We start from the raw sequence: 27,133 nt of genomic DNA, 5'->3' as shown, positions 1-27,133 counted from the left end.
GTAAATCAATTTTTCTTCTCTCTCCTTTTGCTTTTTTTAACATTTAAGTTTACGCATTAAGGAAGTTAAGTAAAGAGTAGATAAGAATACAATTGCTAAACTGATTATTTGTTTAAGATCAGTTTAAGCCTTTGGAAGTGTCTAATCAGCTGGTATAACCTAGTGGGGATGTGAAAAATTGTAGGTTCGAAGTTGTGGTCGGCTTTGTCCCGAACCTTACTAGAAGATACTTGTGTTTTGCTGTAGTTGACAAAAATCTGTGCAGTATTTAATATATTCTCTTGCTAAGTGCTTAGTTTCAGTTCATTGTTAAGTGTTTAGTAAGAGAATAGGTAGTGAGATCATACAAAAGCTCAGGTAAGACAGGTAACTAATTTATCCAGGTGTATTTTGATTACTTTGGAAATTATTTAGTGTACAAATACTTGAGTGCCTATTTTTTCCATAGCTGTCTTTTATTTTTTAAAAATAATGGCTTTATTGATATAATTTATATACCTTTACAATTCACCCATTTAAAGTATTATAATAATTAGGTAGGTTTAATGTATTCACAGAGTTGTGCCACCATCACCAAAATTTTAAAACATGTTCATCACCCCCCAAGAAACTCTGTACCCACTTAAGTTACTCCCCATTTCCCCATAACACTCCTTCTTCCCCAACCACTAATCTACAGATTTGTCTATTACCAACATTTCATAAAAATGGAATCACACAGTATGTGGACTTCTGTGACTGGCTTCTTTCATTTAGCATGATATTTGCAAGGTTCATGCATGTTATAGCATATATGAGTAGTTCATTTCTTTTTATTGCCAAATATTTCGCTGTATGGACGTAACACCTTTTATTTATCCATTCATCTGTTGATGGACATTTAGGTTGCTTCCACTTTTTTGTCTATGATGCATAATGCTGCCATGAACAGTTACGGAACAAGTTTTTGTGTGGACATTTGTTTTTATTTCTCTTGTGTGTATATATATACCTAGGAGTAGAATTTCTTGGTCATTTGGTCATACGGTAACTCTGTGTTCAATCTTCTGAGGAACTGGCAAACTTTTCCAAAGTGGGTGTACCATTTTACATTCCTACCAGCAATGTATGAGAGCTCCCATTCTCCATATCCTTGCCAGCACTTGTTGTCATCAGTCTTTTTGATGGTAGCCATCCTAGTGGGTGTGAAGTGGTATCTCTTGTGATTTTTTTTTTTTTTTTTTGCGGTACGCGGGCCTCTCACTGCTGTGGCCTCTCCCATTGCTGCTGAGCACAGGCTCCGGACGCGCAGGCTCAGTGGCCATGGCTCACAGGCCTAGCCGCTCCGCGGCATGTGGGATCCTCCCAGACCGGGGCACGAACCCGCGTCCCGTGCATCAGCAGGCGGACTCTCAACCACTGCACCACCAGGGAAGCCCTCTCTTGTGATTTTGATTTGCATTTTCCAATGGCTAATTGTGCTGAGCATTTTTTCATGTGCTTATTGGCCATTTGTATATTTTCTTTTTGGAAATGTCTATTTGGGTCTTTCCCCCATTTTAAAATTGGATTGTTTATCTGTTATTGAGTTCTAAGAGTTTCTTATATAAAGGTCCTTTATCAGATATATGATTTGCAAAATGTCCATTGCCCTTTGCTGCAGGTTGAGATATTGCTGTGAAGTAAGGATTCATCATATTCTTCATGGAAAGATGACCTAGCTGTTTTGGGGAATTGTGCCTCTACTATTACTTTAGCTGTTATTAAATATTTATAATGTAGGTACAGTTTATGATCATGGGAGGAGAACTTTCTGAGTCCTGATGTTCTCATCATTACTTAATTTTGAAGTTTTTATCTAGTTTTTGTTTTTGGTTTTTAATCTGAGGTTTTACCCAGTTCTGAGTCTTTTTGCTCCTGGCTTTATTTCAGGACATAGTGATTTTTTTTTTTTTTTTTTTTTTTTTTGCGGTATGCGGGCCTCTCACTGTTGTGGCCTCTCCCGTTGCGGAGCACAGGCTCCAGACGCGCAGGCTCAGCGGCCATGGCTCACGGGCCTAGCCGCTCTGCGGCATGTGGTATCTTCCCGGACCAGGGCACGAACCCGTGTCCCCTGCATCGGCAGGCGGACTCTCAACCACTGCGCCACCAGGGAAGCCCAGGACATAGTGATTTTTTAAAGAGTTGGGTTGCTTGAGTCGTTGCTCTTTGCTTAATTTGCATTTTAAGGGATGGCTTTTGTGAGACAGTGTTTTTTGGTTTTTAATTTATTTATTTTTGGCTGCATTGGGTCTTTGTTGCTTCGCGCGGGCTTTCTCTAGTTGCAGCAAGTGGGGGCTACTCTTCATTGTGGTGCATAGGCTTCTCAGTTTGGTGGCTTCTCTTGTTGCAGAGCATAGGCTCTAGGCGCGTGGGCTTCAGTAGTTGTGGTTCTTGGGCTCTAGAGTGAAGGCTCAGTAGTTGCAGCGCACGGCCTTAGTTGCTCCGCAGCATGTGGGATCTTCCCAGACCAGGGCTTGAACCCGTGTCCCCTGCATTGGCAGGCGGACTCCCAACCCTGCGCCACCAGGGAAGTCCCTGAGACAGTGTTTTAAACTTTACCGTACTGTCAAAATCAAAGTGATTTTGTTTCAAAGATGGATTTAGACTGGACAGTGACAAAGGCTGTTCCCTGTGTCTGGACTGCCTTCTCTACTCTTCCTACCCCTAGGAAATGTTTACTTATCTTTCTTATGCCCATATTCACATGTAATCATCTTTGCATACCTGAGGCAGAGTTAGGTGCTCCTTACTTTATTAATGCTTCTGTTTATAGTAACTTTTTTTTTAAGTAACTAGTTTTAAAACCATGAAAATAATACATGGTAAATTTCTTTTTAACTTATGGAATGTATACGGTAGAAATTAAAAGGCCCGTCCCCAGTCCACCCTCATCTCCTAGTCCCATTTCTGGGAGGTAATGCTGTAAAAAATTATGTGTGTGGATAGCAAGAGTTAAAGAAGAAAACCAGGAAACGAAAAGATTTGATTTATTAAGCTAGTGGGAATTAATCTTATTAACAAATTTTTCTTACAATATTGTATGCAATGAAAATTCTACTGTTGTACAAGACAAAATAAGATAGTTGGCAGTGTTATTGGAATGGAAGGATGAGACACTGGAGTAAAGAAAGCAGTAAAGAAGTTATTGCAGTAGTTATTAATATGTGAGGAGTTGGAAAAGAAAGGTTTTGAAGGATAAAAATCATGGAGTTGAAGGGAATGCCCTGGTGGTCCAGTGGGTAAGACTCCACACTCTCATTGCTGAGGGTCTGGGTTCACTCCCTGGTCCGGGAACTAAGATCCCACAAGCTGGGCAGTGTAGCCAAAAAAAATTAAAAAGATGAAATGCTCTCTGTCATACCAAGTTCCCATATATATGGTTCCATTTAAAAAAAAAATCATGGAGTTGACAATTGCCCTGTTGTGAATTTAAGAATGAGGGTGGGCTTCTCTGGTGGCGCAGTGGTTGAGCGTCCGCCTGCTGATGCAGGGGACACGGGTTCGTGCCCTGGTCCGGGAAGATCCCACATGCCACGGAGAGGGTAGGCCTGTGAGCAATGGCCGCAGGCCTGCGTGTCTGGAGCCTGTGCTCCGCAACGGGAGAGGCCACAACAGTGAGAGGCCCGCGTACTGCAAAAAAAAGAATGAGGGTTTAGTCAAGGATGACTTTTGATCATTTTAATCTGTTGTCTGGGTTTGGTGGAAATAGCCAAGTCCATATGGCAAATTGATTAGAGTGGAAAGATGAATTGGCAAACCTTAATGGTGTATATGGAATGTGTTGTGTTTAATTCAGACAGAAAACAAGATGTATTTTGATATAAAATGAATGACAGGGACTTCCCTGGTGGCACAGTGGTTAGGAATCCGCCTGCCAATGCAGGGGACATGGGTTCGAGCCCTGGTCTGGGAAAATCCCACATGCCACGGAGCAACTAGGCCCATGTGCCAAAACTGCTGAGCTTATGCTCTAGAGCCTGTGAGCCACAACTGCTGAGCCCATGTGTCACAACTACTGAGGCTTGCACACCTAGAGCCCATGCTCCGCAGCAAGAGAAGCCACCGCAATGAGAAGTACGCGCACTGCGGTGAAGAGTAGCCCCCGCTCGCCCCAACTAGAGAAAGCCTGCGTGCAGCAAAGAAGACCCAACAAAGCTAAAAATAAATAAATAAATAAAAATTAAAAGAAAAAAAAGAATGACAACGTGGTACATTCCTAGGAGACCTCCCCACCTACCTATTGGTTAGTGTCTTCCCTTTCCTCTGGCATTTGTCCTTTCAAACAGAAGTGCTGAGAGGAAAAAGAATCACTGGCAGACTTTTGGATGGGGCAGTTTGATTTGAGACCTAGGAATGTATGTAAATGTTTTTAGTTGATGGATTATAGATCTGTGTTTTTAAATGAGGAGTGCATGTTAGATTCAACTGGGGAGCTTTTTGTAAGTGGACATGCTTATTGTTGAGAAGATAATATTTAAGGAAAATATACTAGGAGATAAATGTCTGTTATTAAAAGTCAGTTATTCAGGGAATTCCCTGGTGGTGAAGTGGCTAGGACTCTGAGCTTCTACTGCAGGGGGCACGGGTTCGATCCCTGGTCAGGGAGCTAAGATCCCACATGTGGCAGCATGGCCAAAAATAAATAAATAAAAATTTTTTAAAAAGTCAATTACTTAAAATCACCTTTATTTTATCTTATTTTAAACATAAATTTATTTGTTTATTTTTGGCTGTGTTGGGTCTTTGTTGTTGCGTGCCGGCTTTCTCTAGTTGTGGTGAGCCGGGGCTACTCTTCGTTGTAGTACGTGGGTTTCTCATTGTGGTAGCTTCTCTTGTTTCAGGGCATGGGCTCTAGGCATGCGCCCTTCAGTAGTTGTGGCACGAGGGCTCAGTAGTTGTGACACGTGGGCTTAGTTGTGGCATGTGGGCTTAGTTGCTCCGCGGCATGTGGGATCTTCCCGGACCAGGGCTCGAACCCGTGTCCCCTGCATTGGCAGGCAGATTCTTAACCACTGTGCCACCAGGGAAGTCCCTAAAATCACCTTTAGAAATTATTTTTTGTCTTCCTTTTTAGGGGAAAAAGACTTTCAGAAGGAAAAGGAGATTTTTTTTTTTTTACCTTTTTCAAATTGAAGTATAGTTGATTTACATTATTATTCTTTTAAGGTGTACAACATAGTGATTCATTATTTTTATGGATTGAAATTTTTTTTTTAGTTTTTATTCTTTTATGGAGAAACCTTGAAAACATTATGTATAAGTGAAAGAAGGCAGTCACAAAAGACCACATACTATGATTCCATTTACATGAAGTGTCCAGAATAAGCAAATCTATAGAAATAGAAAGTAGATTAGTGGTTGCCTAGGGCTTTGGAAAGGGGGAGGTAGGGTTTTCTTTTGAAGGGTGATAAAAATATTGTGAATTCAGGTTGTGGTGATGTTTGTACAACTCTGAATATACTAAAGTCATTGAATTGTATACCTTAAATGGGTACATTTTATGATATGTGAATTACATCTCAGTAAAGATATTTTCAAAAAGGAAAAGCATGAACAAGAGGAAAGTTCCTCTTGAATAACACATCTCTGAAACTTTCTTTTTTGTCTTCTTTCTCCTCTGGCAATACCCTTTTACAGTAGTAGGAGAAAATAGTGAATAAGACAAGAGATAGAGCTGTACAGTCTCTTCTCATTTAGCTTTAAACTACTGATAAGCATTAATAGCAAACATATATATAATACCATGTGCTGTTACAAGTGCTTTGTATTTAACACAGATACCTCACAATACCCTCTGTGAAGTACCCTCCTTTTACAGATAGGGAAACTGTGGCACAGCATGGTTAAGTAACTTGCCCAAGGTCACATAGATAATATGTGGTAAAATGAGATTTTGAAGCAGGCTGTTTTGCTCCAGAGTCCTTATTCTTAAGTATAGTGTTATACTACCGCTCATAAGCATTCCTTCCTAAGTATAACCCATACTTTCCAATCTATCTATAGGGGAATCCTCCTTAGATATGTTTTAGTAGCTGGTTACTGTAAATATACTGCTTCCAGTCTGGAGAAAAACAGGTAATTAAAGTATACTGTGCTAAGTGTTATTATAAGAGTATGGACAGAGTATCTTGGGAAATACATCTAAAGCATTCTGACCCAATTTGGGGAGTTCAGATAAAACTTTCTGGTGGAATCTGAAGAATTTAGCCAAGTAAAGAGAGGAGGAAGAGTATTCTAGAGGGTATGAATAGCAGTGTTCAGAGCCGAGATGCAGGAGACACCTTGGGCTGTTCTGGGAGTGGCAAATAATCCAGCAGCTCATGTATAAGTTGTTGAGCCAGATGATTAGAAGGTTGACTTTGCCACTTATGTTGTGAAGTTAAGGACATCATTTAACCTTTGTGGGCTTCACTTTCTTGGTCTGCAAAATTGTGATAAAATGGTACTTAATTCATAGGATTGCTAGAAGGATTAAATGAATTAGTAGTAATGCCTGGCGTATAGTATTTTGGAAGAGTTAGTTATCATAATCATTTTTATTTATTAGTATTATTAACATTTTAATTAATATTATTATTAAATGATACCAGTATCATTAACTACTAGAATTTTAAACAGTATTGCTGGAGTGTAGAATGTGAGGTTGTGCTAGAACAAGACTGGAAGATAGAGTGACCAACTTGTCTTGATTTGCCCAAGACTATCCCAGTTTTAAAAGAAAGTGTCCCCCACCACCAAAAAAAAAAAAAAAGAACTGAGAGTCCCATGAGCCAGGAAGCTTCTCAGTCTTGGGCAACGCAGGATGATTGTTCGTCTTATTGGAGAAGTTAGTAGAATCCAGATCATGATATTTGGACTATATGGGGAAATGGGAAAGTTTTGAAGGTTTTGAGACAGAGAAATGCTCTGATTGGATTTGAAAGCACTTGGACTGATTAGATTGGAGGAGGGTAGGAGTGGATTTTAGGAGGCCGATGTAGTAACCCAAGCAGTGATGGTACCCTGAATTAAGACAACCTAATAAGAGAAGCAAGTGGATTTGACAGATATTTAGGAGGTAGAGTGATAGTTCTTAGTGATCGGTTGGAGAATAAGGGGGATTTGACTACTGGGTAGGTGACTGCGTTTATCACTGAGGGAGAAAATACTAAAGTAGAATTTTGTGGCAAACTGTTTTGAGATGGAGGTGACTGTGGACCATGAAGGTCACCAAGGCCAGTAAGCAGCTAGATATATAGATCAGGAGCCCTTAAGAGAAAGGACTAGAGAAATTTTAAAGAGCTTATAAATTCCAGAGATCTTTGAAGCCAATGGAATGGATATGATATTCCAAGAGGAAAAGTGCATAAAATGAAAAAACAAACTAGGATGGAAACTTGTGGGTTCTCAGTATTTAGGAACCCATAGGAGAAATGGAAAAGGATTAGCTAGGAAGTTGGAAAAAACCAGGAGCGTGTGGAAGTCACAGAAGCCAAGGTAAGAGAATGTTCTAAGAAGGAGATAAAGGTCAATGATATCAAACCCAATATAAGACAGAAAAGTATCCATCACATTTTTTTTTTTTCTTTAGCTGCGTTGGGTCTTCGTTGCTGTGCGAGGTCTTTCTGTAGTTGTGGCGAGCGGGGGCTACTCTTCATTGCGGTGAGCGGGCTTCTCATTGCAGTGGCTTCTCTTGTTGCGGAGCACCGGCTCTTGGTGCGCGGGCTTCACTAGTTGCAGCAGGTGGGCTCAGTAGTTGCAGCACGCGGGCCCTAGAGTGTGTGTGCTTCAATATTTGTAGTGCAAAGGCTCTAGGATGAACAGGTTTCAGTAGTTGTGGCGCTCTGCGGCATGTGGGATCTTCCCAGACCAGGGCTCGATCCCACGTCCCCTGCATTGGCAGGCGGATTCTCAACCACTGCACCACCAGGGAAGCCCCTATCACAGCTTTTTAATCTGTTTTATGATGGACATTTGAGTTCATTCCAATTTGGAACTATTATGGATAAAGTTGCTATGGACATTCTTGTGTAAGTCTTTTTGTGGATGAATATTTTCATCTCTCATTCATAGGAATGGCCATCGAACTTCATGTTAAAGTGGAGATTAGTGACCAGCCAAAGCAGTTTCAATACTTAGGGACAGAAACCAGATGGATAGCAGTGGGAAATCAGGAAATAGTCTTAGTAACAACTGTTAGAGAAATCTAGCTGTGATAAGGAGGAGAGAGAGACTAGTAGCTGAGTCAGAGGCAAGATTTTGTTTTATCGATTTTGTTTTTGTTTTTTAAAATATTTATTATTTTTATTTGGCTGCACCGGGTCTTAGTTGCCATGTGAGGGATCTTCATTGCAGCATGCAGGATCTTTTAGTTGCAGCACACGGGCTCTTAGTTGCAACATGAGGGATCTAGTTCCCTGACCCCTTGCCTCGGGAGCATGGAGTCTTAACCACTGGACCACCAGGGAAGTCCCTGTTTTTGTGTTTTTTTAAGTTATTGATGGGAAGGAACTGGGAGAGAGAGGGAAATTTTTTACAGGAGAGATCCCTGAGATCCCTAAGGAGGAAAGACAGATGAAATGCAGAGTACAGGTTGGAAAGATTAGTCTTACCTTGTAGGAAGGTAATATTGTAGGAGAGAAGGAAGAAATGTGTGGAAATGCAGTGAAGTGAGGTTTGTTGGCAGAGAATTCCTCTGCTGACTTCTATATTTTCCGTGAAGTTGGGAGCTGATTAATTTGCTGAAAATGAAGTGGTGAAGGAGACAGGGTGGGAGGATAGCAGGAGAGGGAGTGGGGGTAGAAGGTTTGAGGTAAATGGAAAATATTTTAAATAGTCATCATGAAGAAATAAAGACATGTAAGTTTGCTGGACTGCTTTGGGGGTTCAGAAGAGGTTGGAAGAGCCCAAGAAATTTTATGGCCCTTCAGGACTATTCCATCAAATAAGTTATTAGATCTGAAAAATGCTTCATAAATATGACCTGTACAAACAGTTTTTTCTGACTAGAGGTATATGTTTTAACTATCCATGTTTAGTGTCCTATTCAATATACTTTTTTGGACAAAGGATCTATTTTGTGATAGTGTTGTGTTTCAGGAGTGCCCTCTCTTATTTTCATAATTGTCTCACAATGCTTTGCTTCCCTTACCTATGACAAGATGGGCAATTTGGGTAATAAAATATTAACATACACAGTGTTTATCTTGAGGGAAATAAAGTACAATCTAGCATCATAGTTTTTTTTTTTTTTTGTGGCATCATAGTTTTGAAACGACTTTATGCTTTTTTTTAACAGAACAATGTCAGAAGTTGAGTTTGAATATATCAGAACCTTTCTCTTCCTCCTGATGCTTCCTCAGACTCCCTAGTCTCAGTGAAAGCAAGCCAGGGCATGCTTAGCAAACTGAGCTATGCAGGTGTGCCCTTATCAAGCCCTGTTTTTTTTTTTTTTTTTTTTTTTTTTACAGTATGTGAGCCTCTCACCGTTGTGGCCTCTCCTGCGCGGAGCACAGGCTGCGGATGTGCAGGCTCAGCGTGGCTCACGGGCCCAGCCGCTCCGCGGCATGTAGGATCTTCCCGGACTGGGGCATGAACCCGTGTCCCCTGCATCGGCAGGCGGACTCTCAACCGCCGCGCCACCAGGGAAGCCCTCAAGCTCTGTTTTTAATGCTACACTGTTGAGGTTTGAGAGAGATTTGTTTTGGTACTTTTTCACATCAGTGGTTCAGTTAAGAACAAACCATCACCAAAATTGACGTTCCTGATGACTAGACCTAGGTGTCCATTTCTCAATTCTTGTCTCTTCTCACCTCTTTTTCTCACAGGTATTTTAGTTTCAGGTCTCCTAGGCCTCATCTCAAGTACCTGCCAGTCAGTTTCAAATATTCTATTTCTGAATGGTCCTGGAACTTGGCAAAAAGTTTGAAAGCCTTCAATTTCCAACATTTCACCCATCTGATAGAATATTCTACTTCTTTAAAATAGGTAGTATAAACTCTATCCCTCAGTTTTACCCTTTAGCATTCTGTAGAGCCTATGAAAACTCTACATCATTCACCAGCACATTCTAACTACTCTGTACTTAACTGAATTACATTTCATCAGTGGAACATGCTTATTCCCTGGGTGTATTTAAATAAAATTGAAGGGATTTAAAGATAGTTTTCCACAAATGTTAATCAAAGCAGTGTTACTGGATCAGCATACTGCAAAGGTACAGGATAGCCTGCTATTTTTTTTTTTTTTTTTTTTTTGCGGTACGCGGGCCTCTCACTGATGTGGCCTCTCCCGTTGCGGAGCACAGGCTCCGGACGCGCAGTCTCAGCGGCCATGGCTCACGGGCCTAGGCGCTCCGCGGCATGTGGGATCTTCCCGGACCTGGGCACGAATCCATGTCCCCTGCATCGGCAGGCGGACTCTCAACCACTGCGCCACCAGGGAAGCCCCTAGCCTGCTATTTTTATGTTGCTGTACTAAGGAACTTCCTCATTCCAGGTTAGGAGATGTCATAAAATGCAGCACAAATGACCATGCTTAAATGGAGAAGCACTTTGTATAGTAGTAAATTTATGAGTAAAATTTGGAATTGAGACCAGGTAATAGAATGGCATAGCTTCTCTGTTAAGTGTTGAGGTGAAACCAGCCTGAGGTTAGGATCTGAGCTTGACAATTTCTGAAGGCCTGGCTTCTGTGGCTTCATGCAAAAAGACCTCTAAGATTTGTTAATCTAGATTTCTTTTTGTATCATTTCTTACCACAATAAAGGTTACTTGTAGTTGGAGTTCTTTATACCTGGACCATTAGATTTATATTTTCATAATAATTTGTGGTAATAATTGTATCTAACAAATTAGACCAAACTTGAAATATCTAAGGGCTTCACATTTTAAAATATTCGTCTGATGTAGATTCATACCACTGAGGAAACACTGATTCTTTCTTTTAAGGGATGAAGTCAGCTAGTATTTAGTTACTAATTTTAACCATCAATTTTCAGACATTTTTTTCTTCCTGCCAATAATTTTGGATATTTTTCACTTTTAAAATTATGAAATCTATCAAATATAAGGAGGAGTACCTGTATAAGTAATTGAATAAAAGCTTATGTATCCACTTGGTTTTTAACAGATCCTAACATTTTTCCATATGTGTTCAGACCTTTTTCTAAGAATTATGGTTAAAAACCCACAACATAAAATTTACAGTCGTAACCATTTTCAAGTGTAGGGTACAGTAGTGTTAACTATATGGACATTGTTGTGTGATAGATCTCTAGAACTTTTTCATCTCGCAAAACTGAAACTATACTCATCAAACAACTCCCCTAGTACTTGTAACTACCATTCTACTTTCTAATACTAAGAGTTTGACTACTTTAGATAGCTCATATAAGTGGAATCATGCAGTATTTGTCTTTTTTTGACTGGCTTATTTCACTTAGAATAATGTCCTCAGAGTTCATCCATGTTGTAACATATGACAGTATTTCCTTCTTTTTTAAGACTAATATTCCATTGTGTATATATAAATTGCATTTTCTTTATCCATTCATCCGTTGATGGACATTTAGGTTGCTTCCACCTCTTGGCTATTGTGAATAATGCTGCAGTGAAGAGGTGTGCAAATCTCTCTTTGAGATTCTGTGTTTAATCCTTTTGGATATGTACCCAGAAGTGGAATTGCTAGATCATATGGTAATTCTATTTGTAATTTTTTGAGGAATCTCCATACTGTTTTTGTTTTATTTTTATTTATTTATTTGGCCGTGCCACGCAGCTTGCAGGATCTTAGTTCCCGGACCAGGGGTCAAACCTGGGCCCCCTGCAGTAGAAGTGCAGAGTCTTAACCACTTAGCCAGGGAAGTCCCAATAGTGGGCATTCTAACAGGTGTGAGGTGATATCTCATTATGGTTTTGATTTGCATTTCCTTGACAGTTAGTTATATTGAGCATATTTTCATATGTTTGTTTGGCATTTGTTTATCTTCCTTGGAGAAATTTCTATTCAAGTCCTTTGTCCAATTTTTAATTGGGTTATTAGTTTTTTGATGTTGTGTTGTAGAATTTCTTTATATATTCTGGATATAACATTTGCTAAATTTCGTAAGTGTGTTTTTTTCTCTTATGCTAATATCCATCATCATCTTCCAGAAAGGCAGGAACTTTATTTATTACACAGAGGTCTTCATTTGAGATTCCTGTTGTGTCCCCATGACAGCCTCCTCTGTGTCTGATTTTGGCCCATGATTCATTATTAAAGCACAGGAAGCTGACTACCTTTTGCAAGGTGGCCCTTTCTAAAGGTGTCATGTGTATCTTACATACTTATTTTCACACAACCTGAAAATGTTGGTGCCAGAAATAATCAAGACATGATGGTGGATATGGTATGAGCAACTATAGAGTGTTTGATCTCTAGCTTATTTATTTCATCTATTCATTATCATATTTTCCCTAGTTGATCATTTTCTAACAAAGGGCATTAATTGTATCACAGAGCCTTTTTGAGAATAAGATGGGCTGTGTACCTGCCATCACTTATTATCTCTGGTAATTGTAGTGCCCATATGATCTCTTCTGATTCCTTCACCACCCCATGTATTTGCCAGCAATTTGTGTCCAGGAATCAGCTGTCTCTTCAAGATGTTTCAGTTAGTGTCGATTTTTTTCCCTTAGGATAGATACTATAGGTCCTGAAGCCTTCCTAAAGAAAGTTAACACTTGACCAGCTTTCAGACAAGAAATAACTTTTATTTATTGCAGATATATCAGTTACCTGTTGATGTAGTTATTTGGAGATTTATAGATAATTCAATGAAAAGGACAAATGCTTGAATTATGGTCAAACCATAGGCATTTCTTAACATCATGACCCAAATTAACTTGTAATCTGCCTTTTTCAAAATTCGTCTTCTAGACGAATGCTGTAAAAATCATAGAGTGCTTTCTACATTTTTATAGGTGTTTTCCCTTCCATTTCCTTGTCTTATTTCTGTTATATAGTGACAGTACTTGTTCTGAAAATTAGCCTGTCCCAATCCTGTACTCATCAGGGGGCTTAACAGCAGAGTACCAGTTTTACTTTGAGGCTTCTCTGTTAGCCCTTAGATGTAGCAAGGAAGTATTGAAGTTTCAGTCTGCTTTATGAACAGTTATAGATTAGAAATATTTCAGGAATCCCTGAAAAGTCAGCCTGTGATTGACTTTTATCACAGCACTGATACCTTTCAGCGTCTAAACCATAGTCCCTGGCTTTAATCCAAAGAGGGTGTAGTTTATAGTGTTTATAAAACAAAAATCTTCAAGTAGTCCTAACATAAATATAATTGCAAATTATTACTACTATCTGCATATTGCTCTTTTAAATATTGACACTGAAATCAGATCTTTAGACCTGGAAAGGTCCTCAAGAGATGCTCTGGTATCCAGTTCCCTGGCTCAAGGCAGCTAAATTATCCCAACTCATGTTTGAGACAACTCAAGGCCTACAGAGGTAATGGGACCCGGAGATAGGAAAAGGGAGGAAGGGGGTTGTGGTGATGATTGGTAAAAGAGCCATTCATCCATTTATTCTGCACCAATTGTGTGTCTGTTGTGTGCCAAGTACTTTTTAGGCACTTTAGTCAGCAATGAGCAAACATAAAAACACCTGTCCATTCTATTTGAGGGAGAAATAGATAAGAAAAAAACCAAATAAGTAAATACATGTAATATGTCAACTTATTAGTACTATGCCGAAATATAAAGGAGGGAAGAGGGCTGGAGTATATCATCATTGTGGGGTTGGAGGTACAGTTTGCAATGAGGTGAATAAGGAAGCTCTCGTTGAGGTGCCATTGAACAAAGACTGGAAGAAGATGAGGGAGTAATAATGAAGATACCAGGAAGAATGTTTCAAGCAGAAGGAACATCAAATGTAAAGGTCCTGAGGCAGCAGAACATCCAGTATGTTTGAGGGAAAGCAAGGGCACCAGTGTGGCTGAAATGGAACGAATGAGACGGAGAGTAGTAGAAATGGGGGCAAGATCATTGGCCTCATAGGCTAGTGTAAGGACTTTTGGCTTTACTCTGATGAGAAATCATCAAAGGGTTTTGAGCAGAAGAGAGATGTGATCTAACTTTTTCATTCAAAAGGACAATCTGACTGTTGTGTTGAGAGGAGATGAGGGAAGTCACAGTAGAAGCAAGGAGACCAGTTAGGATGCTATTGCAGTAACATCTCAGGGTGAGAGATGGTAGTGGCTTGGATCAGGGAGGTAATGGCGAAGCTTGTCAGAAGTGGCCAGGTTCAGCATAGATTTCTGAAGATTGAGTCAACAGGATTAACTCAATCCATTCATGGATTCTCAGTGGGAATCTTCAACCATGTTAAACCCAAAGAACACTAATTATGGGAATTTTAGACATGGTACAGAACTGATGGGCAAGACTTGGGTGTGCTCAATAGTTTACTGATGAATTATTAAAAGCATGCTCTGGACTTTGGGCAAATACTTTTACCCTGCATATTAAGTGAAATTTCAGCTTATTTCAAACACTGTTCACTTCCGTAGCAATTTTTTATGGTTCATAAATATTGTTTGTAGATTTTATTTCATATACATCATTCTTTGTTCTCAATGCCTACGTTTTTTTCAAGGTAGAAAATGTTGTTAGCCCAGATAAATCGAGATTCTCAGGGAATGACAGAGTTTCCTGGAGGAGGAATGGAGGCTCAGCATGTTACCTTGTGCCTGACAGAGGCAGTAACTGTGGCAGGTGAGCAATCTTATTTGAAGGGATCATGTGGGTTTGGAAATATTTATCTTAAGGGAAAATGAAAACTTACAATACTGTTTACTTTGTTCCTCCTCCTTTAGCTAAAGGCAACACAAAGCTAAGCCTTTTTATGAGCATTTTTACCCTGGTATGGATGCTGGTATAGTAGGGTGTAGAAATATTTTTTGTAAATGCTATAAGAAATGCCATTTGAGTCTAAGTTAAGCAATCTGCCTTTTGACTAATTTTTATTTTTTAAAAAATTAAACAGCACACACATATGATAGTTGCCTAAAGAAAATAACTTTTTTTTTTATAATAGATGGTGACAATTTAGAAAATATGGAAGGTGTAAGCCTGCAAGCAGTAACACTTGCAGATGGTTCTACTGCTTATATACAACACAATTCTAAAGGTATGTGCCTCATATACAGCCCATTGGTTATTACCAGCAATTCATAACCTCAGAGTTGGAACACCTAGCAGTTATACCACTTTCCAATCCCTCCTACAGACACTGTACTACATATGGTAGTAATTTCAGTTTAACTTAAATTTTGTTTTGATAATTTGAGGACACCTTTTGAGATATTTGGAAGATACTCTGGGGTATCAGAATTAGTGAGGAAGAGGGGAGGGGGTAGTGTCCCTGACCTATTTTTAGTAAGACCTTTCTCACTTTTTCCCTTTAAATTATTATTTAATGTTTTTACAAAATATGCGTAAAAGTAGACATTTGGTTTTGCTTTTATAACATTGTTTCTAAATCAGTGTTTACTTTGCTCCAAGAAATAGCCTAGTTCTCAAATTCCTTGTTTTTTTGGAAAGCTACTGAGCATATGTATACATAGTCAAGGGACTTGTAGCCCCCAGGGATGAGAATGACAGCTGACCTCATGTATACTGATACATCTTTCTATCTTCCCACTTTCAGCTTCGCTGGGGTCAGGGTCATGATTCCTAAGTGGCTCTGAAAGGTATATAGAGGTTTGACTCATGTAGCTTGCTCAGATGAGCCACTCTTCCTCTTGAACTTGTCTAATTGAAAATCGGAGGGGAGAAAGGATGGCTGAGGGAGGATTTTCTGCTTTCTGTAGGATCACTGGATGTGTTATTGAATTGCCTCAGAACATTGAGGGAAGAATCAAGATGAACATGATCTTAAGTAGTGTATGTTTTTATAGTTGATATCATTTTGAAATTGTATAAAGTTTAAAATTTTTGCTTGTGCTAATTTATTGGCTTAAATTGTTTGTTCTAGATGGGAAACTCATAGATGGTCAGGTCATTCAGTTGGAGGATGGTTCTGCTGCCTATGTTCAACATGTACCCATACCTAAAAGTAGTAAGTATTTGATATTTACTTACCCTTCTGATTCTCATACTTCAGTATTTGCTGCCTCCAACTGCCTCTTACTACTTAAACTTAGTCCTGATCTCTAGGTCTCCTTCTGAAAGGGGAGAGGATCTAAAGACCATTTTAACTTAATTGAGATTTTCTCTCGAAGTTAATGGAAAAGAAATTACTAGACTTTACTCTGGAGATAAATGGGCAACAGTTCTAAGTGAATATTTCTATTATTTGAGATAAATCCTACACGCCTTCTCATTTTCTTTTTTTCCCTTCTTTCAATTCTCCTATCTCCTGGTAAATATTCCTAAAACAGGTATTCTAATATCTTTTTACCTTTAAACACTTATTCAGAGCAGCTTTGCTGAAATTATTTAAATGTTGAAGGATCCATAAAGGAAGTGTAGGTTTGTATGATGTGTTTAATGGTTTATTGACTCTGTTGTTGTTGAGTTATCAGAATATGCTTGGAAAATATGGGATCTAAATGTAAACATTGTTCTTGAGCAGGGGACAGTTTGCGTTTAGAGGATGGGCAAGCAGTGCAGTTAGAAGATGGAACTACAGCATTTATTCACCATACCTCCAAAGGTAAATTAGCTTTGAACATTTGAATAAAATAAGGGGGAGGTAGGGTGTGGGAAAAATAAGACCTGCCTTTAGTTGCAGAAATGCTGTTGTCATGTAAAAGAAGGATTATGCTTGTTCTCTCAAATATAAGATGGTAGATTTTGGCACAGTCTAAGGGAAAACTTTCTAATAATTTGAGTTGTCCAGTAACAGGTTGAAATAGCAAACCCCTGGTCTCTGAAAGACTTCAACTAGAGGCTGCCTTTAAAATATGAAATTAAACACTTGAAAGTTAAATTGTTGATTTTTTTCTTCCTTTTAAATATAATGTCTTTAGCAAGGTCCTTTGCCCCTTGTGTTGGTCTTTAAAACTAAATAAAAATTTTGAAACTATCTGAAGCAAATATGGCAAAATGTTCATGTTTATTAGCTTTGTGTAGGGAGGACCAGGGGTTTGAGGTGGAATGCATAGGAGCAATGAGCACAGCTCTGTAGCCAGACTATCTGGGTTCAAATCTGGGTCTGCTGTCTTTTAGCTGTGTGCCCCCGAGCAAATTATTTAACCTTTTTGTGCTTCAATTTCATCATCTGAAATGAGGATTATGATAAGTATCCACATCATAGGGTAGTTGTGAAGACAAAATGTACAAACATGTAGAGCACTTGGAACAATATTTATCACATAGTAAATGCTCAATAAATATTAGCTATTGTTATTACTTTATAAAATACTTTATTATAGAATGACTGTAAATGTTTTAAAAGACTATATTTAGTTGTGAAACCAAAGGAAGAAATTTTTTAAAATATAGAATATTTGAATTTGTAAATAAATTTATTTAAAGTTGAGAAAAGTAAACTCTGAAAATTTTTTTTCCTTAGCAGTGGGAGTTGATCACAGGTTCACTGTAATTGGCTAGATTTATTATTTCACAATGCTGTATGTTTCTTAGTATGGTTATTTAGAAGGGGGAAAAAACCATGGAGTCATACTGACATGAGTTCAGATCCTGGTTTCTCTGCATACTGATTTTTTTTTTTTAGTACTCCTTTTTTATTTAAATAAATTTATTGATTGATTGATTGCTGCATTGGGTCTTCGTTGCTGCATGTGGGCTTTCTCTAGTTTTGGAGAGCGGGAGTACTCTTCGTTGCAGTGCACGGGCTTCTCATTGCGGTGTCTTCTCTTGTTGCGGAGCACGGGCTCTAGGCGCGCAGGCTTCAGTAGTTGTGGCACACGGGCCTCAGTAGTTGTGGCTCACGGGCTCTAGAGCGCAGGCTTAGTAGTTGTGGTGCACAGGCTTAGTTGCTCTGTGGCATGTAGGATCTTCTCGGACCAGGGCTCAAACCCATGTCTCCTGCATTTGCAGGCAGATTCTTAACCACTGCGCCACCAGGGAAGCCCTGCATACTGATTTTTGACTGTTAATTGTTAGTTTTTTTTATTTCCTGGGTCCTAAGGAAAGTGACTTTACTTCCTCAAGCCTCAGTTTCCCATTCATACAATAAGGTGTAAATATACCTGCCTCACAGAATCATTGTGAGGATTGAATGAAATAACATATGTAAAGCACATGGGCCCTGCTCATAGTAAATATTCGATAAAAGTTCATTCCCTTCTTCCTTTAAATATGTAACTGTTTATCAGACTACCTTTAATTTAATGCCATTCTCTTCTACTCCCTCAGATAGTTATGACCAGAGTGCATTACAGGCAGTTCAGCTGGAAGACGGCACCACAGCTTACATCCACCATGCAGTGCAAGTCCCACAGTCTGACACCATCTTGGCAATTCAGGCTGATGGGACAGTGGCAGGTCTACACACTGGGGATGCCACGATCGATCCCGACACCATCAGTGCTTTGGAACAGTATGCAGCAAAGGTACAGCATTTTACAATGTGAAGAACATCCCAGATACAGCTTCTTTATCTTTCACTAAAAGAAAAGAAAGCAAAAAAACAATAAGAAACTAGGAATTCAGAGTCAAAATCAGACAGCATCAAGGAGAAGATCAGCATTTATCTTAAAAGAAGTGAAGGGTAGAAAGGAACATTTGAAGACAAAAGAAGGAATGGAGTAAAAGCTTATAGAAGAGAAATGGGTGGCAGGTAATTCACACAAAGATATACTCAAGTATGAGTGACATAAAAGAAGCAATGAGGTATAGATGGAACTGCTTATGAGTTATAAAGTAGAAACTAGAGTTTGGAAAGGTGAAGGAAAATCTCAATTAAGTTTTTTTTTTTTTTTTTTTTTTTTTTTTGCGGTACACGGGCCTCTCACTGTTGTGGCCTCTCCTGCTGCGGAGCACGGGCTCTGGACGCGCAGGCTCAGCGGCCATGGCTCACGGGCCCAGCCGCTCCGCAGCATGTGGGATCTTCGCGGACCGGGGCACGAACCCGTGTCCCCTGCATCGGCAGGCGGACTCTCAACCACTGCGCCACCGGAGAAGCCCCTCAATTAAGTTTTTTTTTTTTTTCCCCTCAATTAAGTTTTATATCAAAAGGGCTGTGTTTTTTTCCCTGCATTGAAATTATATCATTTATATAATTTAAAAGGTTTTCCCCCCATTTTTATAATGGAAATTTTCAAACACACACAGAAATAAATGATAATGTACCCATGTACTTATCTCCCAGCCTAAATAGTTATCAATATGTGAAAAATTTTTTAAGCTTTATTTTATTCCTGTAGGTGTCCATTGATGGAAGTGAAAGCGTAACAGGTTCAGGAATGATTGGAGAAAATGAGCAAGAGAAAAAAATGCAGGTATGTAAGGCTACTTTTTTATATTAGAATCTCTTTCTCTTAGCATTTCTGAGCCCTTCTAGGGACGAAAGCAAGAACTCACTACCTCCCTAGGAATATCTTACCAATTCAGAAAAACAGTGTATGCATTAGGCAGCAGCTTTCTCAGATTACCTCCTCAGGTCTCAGAATTCATTATATGGATGAAAGTGGCACTAAAGAAATAGAAATATCACAGAAATCCAGATGAGGCTTGTGTTCTGGAGTCCAAAGCAGTTTTGGAGACCAGGCGGTCTTCTGTCTGCCCCACCCTCGGCAGCTTGTGGATCCTTTTTCTGGGCCTTCACCCTTACTGTGACTGACTAACCCTTGCTACTTTGTTTTTTATATGTTTTTGTTTCTTCTGTTTACAACTGATTCCCTCCATACTTTCCTTTTCAACTTCTGGAGAGAAGGTCCAGTCTAGCTAATTGTCATTGTTCCTTCTGGGCAAAGCTGTTTTTACTGCTTCTGCCAGACTCCTTCCTGGGCTGCAGATGGCCACTGGTTGGCTGCCCTTGATTCAGATGCTCACCTTGGGTCCAGTCCCTGGCTATCCCTTACCCAAATAACAGCCTAGAGCTGCAGAGCCTCGCCAAGGTTTGTAGTTAAGTACAGAGTAGTCACAGATGCATTCTGGGAGATCTACAAGTCAAATTTCAAGACTCTGTTATGAATTATGTGTTTTTGTGTTTGTTTGAGGGGTTGGTGTTTGTGTGGGTGGATGTTCTTGGAGCTTATATAATCACTGTAGTTTATTACTGCTTTAATGCTGCTCCTTTTTTTCTCAGCAATTATCTCTAGTATTTGGCTGACTGCTCCCTCATAGTTTTTTGCAGTCTTCCAAGTGTTTTATCATATTTAACTCCTAAAGTTATTGCTTCAGGCAACACTTTTTAACTTGAGCATTAGCATCACTACTTAATGCCATTGAGTAGTACTGTTGGGGGTTATCAAGAAGATTTTATATTTATAATAATAATAAATAATAAAAGAGGGCTTCCCTGGTGGCACAGTGGTTGAGAGTCCGCCTGCCGATGCAGGGGACACGGGTTCGTGCCCTGGTCCGGGAAGATCCCACATGCCGCGGAGCGCCTAGGCCCATAAGCCATGGCCACTGAGCCTGCATGTCCGGAGCCTGTGCTCCACAACGGGAGAGGCCACAAAGTGAGAGGCCCGCGTACTGCAAAAGATAAATAAATAAATAAATAAAATAATAATAAAAGAAATCACTGGTAAAAATTTGATGCTTTTAAACGTTGCTGGATAGCCAGTATTTCTATTTATCACTGAAGTGATGCCATGAAGTAGCAGTAATATAAACACAGTTTGTAAATCATTAAGCCCACCAGCTTTGAAACTACATGATTCTTGGCAAAATTTTCAAGTCTTTGAATTCATAAAATGAGACTTTAATATTTTTTATACTGCAGTATGTCAAATCTATCAAAGTCAAACTCTACTAAAATGCAAACACAGTGTAAATATATACAAGAGATGTAGGTCAGTGCCTTGGAGTGGCCCAATAGGGTTCTGTCTCTTATTAGTGACTAACAATTAAGTTTTTAAATAATAGAATATTTTTAAAGACAGACAGTTGTAACTACACTTGTAATAAACTAGAATAGGTCTTACAAAAAATGAGTGAATTTACCATTGGTCCGTATAACATTATACTATTAGCATAAAATTCTATTACGATCAATAGTTAATTTCTGAACCCAGAAACATACTAGGAATTCAGAACTGCTGAAACAGAGTGTCGTAAAAAGCACGCTTACTCTTTATCTGCAGATATATAACCATTTGGTGTTTGTGCCAATAGACAAAGAAAATGAAGAAAGTTGAATAGGATTTTTGTTCTGACTGTAGCTTTTTCGCCTTTTCCCTTTGTACCTCTCCTTACAGACTAGATCTATGCTGTCCAAAATGTTGTCGCTACTGAGCACTTGAAATGTGACTAGCCAGAATTGGCATGTGCCGTGAGTGTAAAATACATACCAGAGTTAAAAGACTTACAATGAAAATAAGAATGTAGGGCTTCCCTGGTGGCGCAGTGGTTGAGAGTCCACCTGCCGATGCAGGGGACGCGGGTTCGTGCCCTGGTACGGGAAGATCCCACAGGCCGCGGAGCGGCTGCGCCCGTGAGGCATGGCCGCTGAGCCTGCGCGTCCAGAGCCTATGCTCCGCAATGGGAGAGGCCACAACAGTGAGAGGCCCGCATACAGCAAAAAAAAAAAAAAAAAAAGAATGTAAAATATCTCATTAATAATGTCTCCTGTTGATTACATGTTGAAATGATAATATTTTGGACATACTAGGTAAAATAAAATAATTACTAAAATTAATTTCACCTGTTTCTTTTTCCTTTTAAAATGTAGTTACTAGAACATTTTAAATTATATATGTGGGGACTTCCCTGGTGGTGCAGTGGTTAACAATCTGCCTGCCAGTGCAGGGGACACAGGTTACATCCCTGGGAAGATCCCACATGCCGCGGAGCAGCTAAGCCCGTGCACCACAACTACTAAAGCCTGCGTGCCTAGAGCTCGCGAGCCACAACAAGAGAAACCACCTCGATGAGAAGGCTGCACACCGCAACGAAGAGTAGCCGCTGCTCGCCGCAGCTAGAGAAAGCCCGTGCGCAGCAACGAAGACCCACCACGGCCAAAAAAAAAAATTATATATGTGGCTTGTATTTGTGACTCATATTTCTCTTCATTAAGTGCTAGACCAGAAGTTTCTGAATCTTCTATCCTCCAAAACAATTGAGTACCATAGTTGAGGTTGAGGACCCAATACGTGGTATTAAAAGGTCAAAATATCCCAGAAGAACCGCTGCAAATAAGCAGGACCTGTAACGTCTTGGTTTGTCTCTTAGTACTCATCCTACTTCTGCCAGAGTTGCTTAAGAAGTTGTAACTCTGTGTCTGGCTGAACTTTAAAGTAAAGAGGTCTATACCTAATGCGATAGATTTTTTTTTACAGTCTTGTTTCAAAGCTTTAGATTTTTTTTCATTGTGATGCTTACAGTTTAGAGCTTTTTCTTTCATCTATAACATAAGCATACTAGTTGTGCTGCTGAGCTGATCTCTTACTTGAAACCAGATTTCATAGAACAAGAAAGACCTAGAGTATCTAAAACTTAATGCGCTTGTGGGAAGGCAGTTTTGCCCCCTGGGGGACATTTGGCAGTGTCTGAAGACAAGTTTGGTTGTCACAATTGGGGACGTATTCTGGGTAGATGTCCTGCAAGGCATAGAACAGCCCCACTACAACAAAGAATTATTCTTTCAAAATGTCAGCAGTACCGAATTTGTTTTGTTTTGTTTTGTTTTTTTGGTGGTACGCGGGCCTCTCACTGTTGTGGCCTCTCCCGTTGCGGAGCACAGGCTCCGGACACGCAGGCTCAGCGGCCATGGCTCACGGGCCCAGCTGCTCCGCAGCATGTGGGATCTTCCCGGACCAGGGCACAAACCTGTGTCGCCTGCATCGGCAGGTGGACTCTCAACCACTGCGCCACCAGGGAAGCCCCAGTAGTACCGAATTTGAAAACACTCATCTGAAGTACTCTGTTTAAGTTTGCCCATGTGTTCAGTTGTAAGAACCGTAAGGATGATGGGATATGTGTGTTTCAGGGAGGCTATGACTCTTGTCATTGCCCTTCAGCTACACCACCCTTAGTTAAGCAGAACAGCGTGCTATTAAAGTAACATGTAATTTGTAATAAAAACATCTCAGTCGAGCTTCCATTCTGCTATGTAGTATCTGTGTGACTGTGGGCAAATTACTTAATTTCTGTGGATCTGAGACTTATTAGCTAAATGAGAACAATAATCTTTGCCTTACCCATCTCGTGGGGTTATGAAAACCAAATGAGAGTTTCATTTGATTAATATTTTAGGTAACACATGAGAATGTAATTTGTAAATGTGTTAGCATCATGCAGCATTGTTGATGCTTTACATGTTCTGTTAGAATCCAAGGTCCTTTTTCATGGTTTCCATTAGTTTTGACTTCATTAAAAACTAATTTTATTTACATTGGAGATCAAAGTCCTTTGGCTTGGCAGTTTTTTAAAACAATTTATTTTTATTTATTTATTTTTGGCTGCATTGGGTCTTCGTTGCTGCGCAGGCTTTCTCTACTTGTGGTGAGCAGGTGCTACCCTTGGTCGCAGTGCACGTGCTTCTCATTGTGGTGGCTTCTCTTATTGTGGAGCATGGGCTCTGGGTGCATGGGTCAGTAGTTGTGGCTCACGGCTCTAGAGCTCAGGCTCAGTAGTTGTGGTGCACAGGCTTAGTTGCTCCACGGCATGTGGGATCTTCCTGGACCAGGGCTCGAACCCGTGTCCCCTGCATTGGCAGGCGGATTTTTAACCACTGCGCCACCAGGGAAGTCCCAGAGTCATTTTTGAGCCAAGTATGACAATCTGCACAGATAGGATGTGGCAGCACCATCACCACATGCCCACAGAGTAGAAAGTTATTCTTCAATTTTCATGGTACCTCAATTTCTAAAATAGGTCATAATCTTTAAAAAACCTCTAACATCAGTGCAGTTGTTTAAAGTCTTGTGTTGAGTTCCAGAGAAGTGATCTTCTACTTAACACTATGTAAGTATAGACTAGGATCATATGGATTGTAATGTCTCCCACAGGCGACTCAAATGACCTAACCCCCTCTTTTCCTTTGCTTTTGAAATTGAAAATGATTTTTACATTGTTTAGAACATATGTCCTAAAATACATATATACATTATAAATATATATACGTATATATACATACACACACACACACACACACACACACACACACACACACACACACACACACACACACACACTTAATTCCCTGGAGTATGTCAAGGAACACCTGCATATAATGCATCGATGGATGCTCCCTGGCTTGACTTTTCTAGAGTGGGAATCGACCTGTGAGCGCTGACTATGCCCCCTTGTGGATCTCCTTTTGACTTCTTCCAGAGCTGCTGACTTCAGCCATGGAACAGAATTAACTAACTGGCTCAGCATGATAGAATCTTCATAAAATGATGACCTGAGTCTGGAAAACCACATTACAGTTTTATCTTTTTTATCCTGAAAATTGTAATTTCATCTACTTTATTTCTGTATAAATAATTTAAATCATACTTTTTGTTTCATCTAGATTGTCTTACAAGGACATGCAACAAGAGTAACTGCTAAGTCTCAACAGAGTGGAGAGAAGGCCTTTCGTTGTGGCTATGACGGATGTGGAAAATTGTATACAACAGCTCATCATCTTAAGGTATATATGAAGGGAAGGCTGTGTCTAGTTATGAGAATAGGGCATTAAATGCCAATATAATGTGTTTGCAGTATTCAGACACCATTGTTCTCCCCCACCTATCAAGATACAAATATACTCACACAAAAGCCTATGCAGATTTTAGAAACTGAACTCTTTGAGGGCTTGGACTATGCTTTTTTCATCTCTGGCTCCCTCAGGTCCAGCATACTACGTGACACATGATAGGGGTACTCTACATATTTGAATACACTTTTCTCAAATGTGAAATTTATGTAATTACATGGGAGATATATGTGTAATCATTCCGTTAACAGTGATTTGCTGAAATATAGTGAAAGTTGGTGTTAATTTGTCCTGTCTATCAAATACATAGGCCAAGTATTTTGATTGCAGCTAAACACAACATACCATGACCCATAAAAATAATAGCTAACATTTATTGAATAACTCACAATGTGTCAGGAAGTGTGCATTTAGCATATTTGGAATAGCATCCCTAGAGCCCATCTCCACTACTTATCAGTGTTTACATGTTACTTGACCTCTTAAGTACCTCATTTTCCTTATCTATAATATTGGATGATAAAAGTACCTCCCTCAATGAGTGGTTGTGAGAATTAAGTTAGTTAATTCTGTACATGTAAAGTACTGAAGAGAATGGCCTGGCATGTGGTAAAGGTTCAGTAAATGTTGGCCATTGTCATGAGTATTCATTTGTCACAGCAGCCCTCTATCGTAGGTACTATTATGTCCCCACTTTACAGAGAGGACTTTGAGGCTGAGAGAAGGCAAGTGCCATGGCCACACCACTAGTCAGCAGTGAAGCCTTGCCTCAGATTGAGGCCCCTCTGCCAGCAGCCTCCACACTCTTAGCCTTATGTTGTGTAGCGTCTCCTTGTACTCCTGCGTCTCACCAGGTACATGTTCCATTCAAACACCTTTGACCACTCTAGAAAAACTTGAACCTCTTATTTTTTAATTTATATATATATATATATTTTTATTTTTGGCTGCGTTGGGTCTCCGTTGCTGCACACGGGCTTTCTCTAGTTGCGGCGAGTGGGCTTCTCATTATGGTGGCTTCTCTTGTTATGGAGCATGGGCTCTAGGCACGTGGGCTTCGGTAGTTGCAGCACGCGGGCTCAGCAGTTGTGGCACGCAGGCTTCAGTAGTTGTGGCTCACGGGCTCTAGAGTGCAGGCTCAGTAGTTGTGGCGCACGGGCTTAGTTGCTTTGTGTCGTGTGGGATCTTCCCGGACCAGGGATGGAAGCCGTGTCCCCTGCATTGGCAGGCGGATTCTTAACCACTGTGCCACCAGGGAAGTCCCCTGTTCCTTATTTAAAATGAGTACTTCTTAACGTACAACATTTGGTCTATATTGAGAATTATTGACCTGTAGTTTTTGAGAAAAGAAGTTATCTTTTGTTTTTCAAAAATAACATACAAGCAACAACATAATTCAGCAGTGGGGAAATAAAAAAGGTCTCTGTGTAGACCATCCACCTGTGGAGTGCCTCAAGGAAATAAACTCATGCCCGTGTTTTAATAACAGGTGCATGAGCGATCACACACAGGAGACCGGCCTTATCAGTGTGAGCATGCAGGCTGTGGGAAAGCATTTGCAACAGGTAAAAACATGAATTTTCTTTGTTTCTTGGTTCCACTTGGGGGTCAAGCAGAGACGGGTCAGAGGCAGGAACTGACCCCTTGCCTTGGTCTGAATTAGTGGGCACACAGTGACTAGTTTTCCAATCTCTCCCTTACTGCGTTTTGTCCTGCTTGCTCTGTTCTCTCTCTGTGTTCTCATTTTGCTCCTCAGACCTGTTTCTGCCTACTGTGTTTGTTATTTCACTCCACACTCTGCTTTCTTTTAGCAGGAAAAACAAAAGTCGAGCATTAAAGCTGACACAGAGTTTAACATTAGGACAGACCTTAGGGGGAACCATGGGAAACAGGGGCTTAGCAGTGGGACAGGTCCCTCCCAGGTACACATCCAAGAGGGCCAGGACCGTTGCCAGGCCTCCTGACTTCACCCTATTCCTCATTCCATGTCACAATTCTTTTTGGTTTTGTTTCTCAGGATTTTTTCTTTTTTATTATGAAAATTTACAAACATTTATATAAATGAAAAATGTTAGAGTATACCACCATAAACAGTTCAGCATGCATATCAATATTTGTTTACATTTCTTTTTTGAGGTAAAATTTACATACAGTTTACTGTACAAATATTAATTGTAACATTCTATAAGTTTTTTTCCTGTATTCATCCATTTATTCATTTATTTATTTTTAAAAAAATTTTATTGGAGTATAGTTGATTTACAGTGTTGTGATAGTTTCAGGTGTACAGCAAATGAATCAGTTATAC

At 39.9% G+C, this 27,133-nt stretch overlaps 1 protein-coding gene across 6 annotated transcripts in view; it reads left to right on the top strand.

The window, feature by feature from the left end:
- Positions 1-27,133, top strand: part of ZNF143 (zinc finger protein 143) — a 54,882-nt gene that overhangs the window by 823 nt on the left and 26,926 nt on the right. For 2 of the 6 annotated variants that reach the window (XM_067749938.1, XM_067749944.1), the window contains exons 2-9: positions 14,645-14,759; positions 15,082-15,174; positions 16,021-16,104; positions 16,618-16,701; positions 18,369-18,565; positions 19,379-19,453; positions 24,640-24,759; positions 26,315-26,390. In XM_067749938.1, coding sequence (XP_067606039.1) covers positions 14,645-14,759; positions 15,082-15,174; positions 16,021-16,104; positions 16,618-16,701; positions 18,369-18,565; positions 19,379-19,453; positions 24,640-24,759; positions 26,315-26,390 — 844 coding nt within the window. Of the gene's footprint in view, positions 1-9,470; positions 9,686-14,640; positions 14,760-15,081; positions 15,175-16,020; positions 16,105-16,617; positions 16,702-18,368; positions 18,566-19,378; positions 19,454-24,639; positions 24,760-26,314; positions 26,391-27,133 lie in introns of all 6 variants that reach the window. The other 4 variants (XM_067749943.1, XM_067749941.1, XM_067749940.1 and 1 more) reach the window with 4 other exon arrangements.

Source organism: Pseudorca crassidens, chromosome 9 (genome assembly GCF_039906515.1).
Source record: "Pseudorca crassidens isolate mPseCra1 chromosome 9, mPseCra1.hap1, whole genome shotgun sequence".
NCBI classification, from domain to species: domain Eukaryota; kingdom Metazoa; phylum Chordata; class Mammalia; order Artiodactyla; family Delphinidae; genus Pseudorca; species Pseudorca crassidens.
Note: the sequence above shows the minus strand (reverse complement) of the source record. Positions and strands in the feature narration are given on the sequence as shown.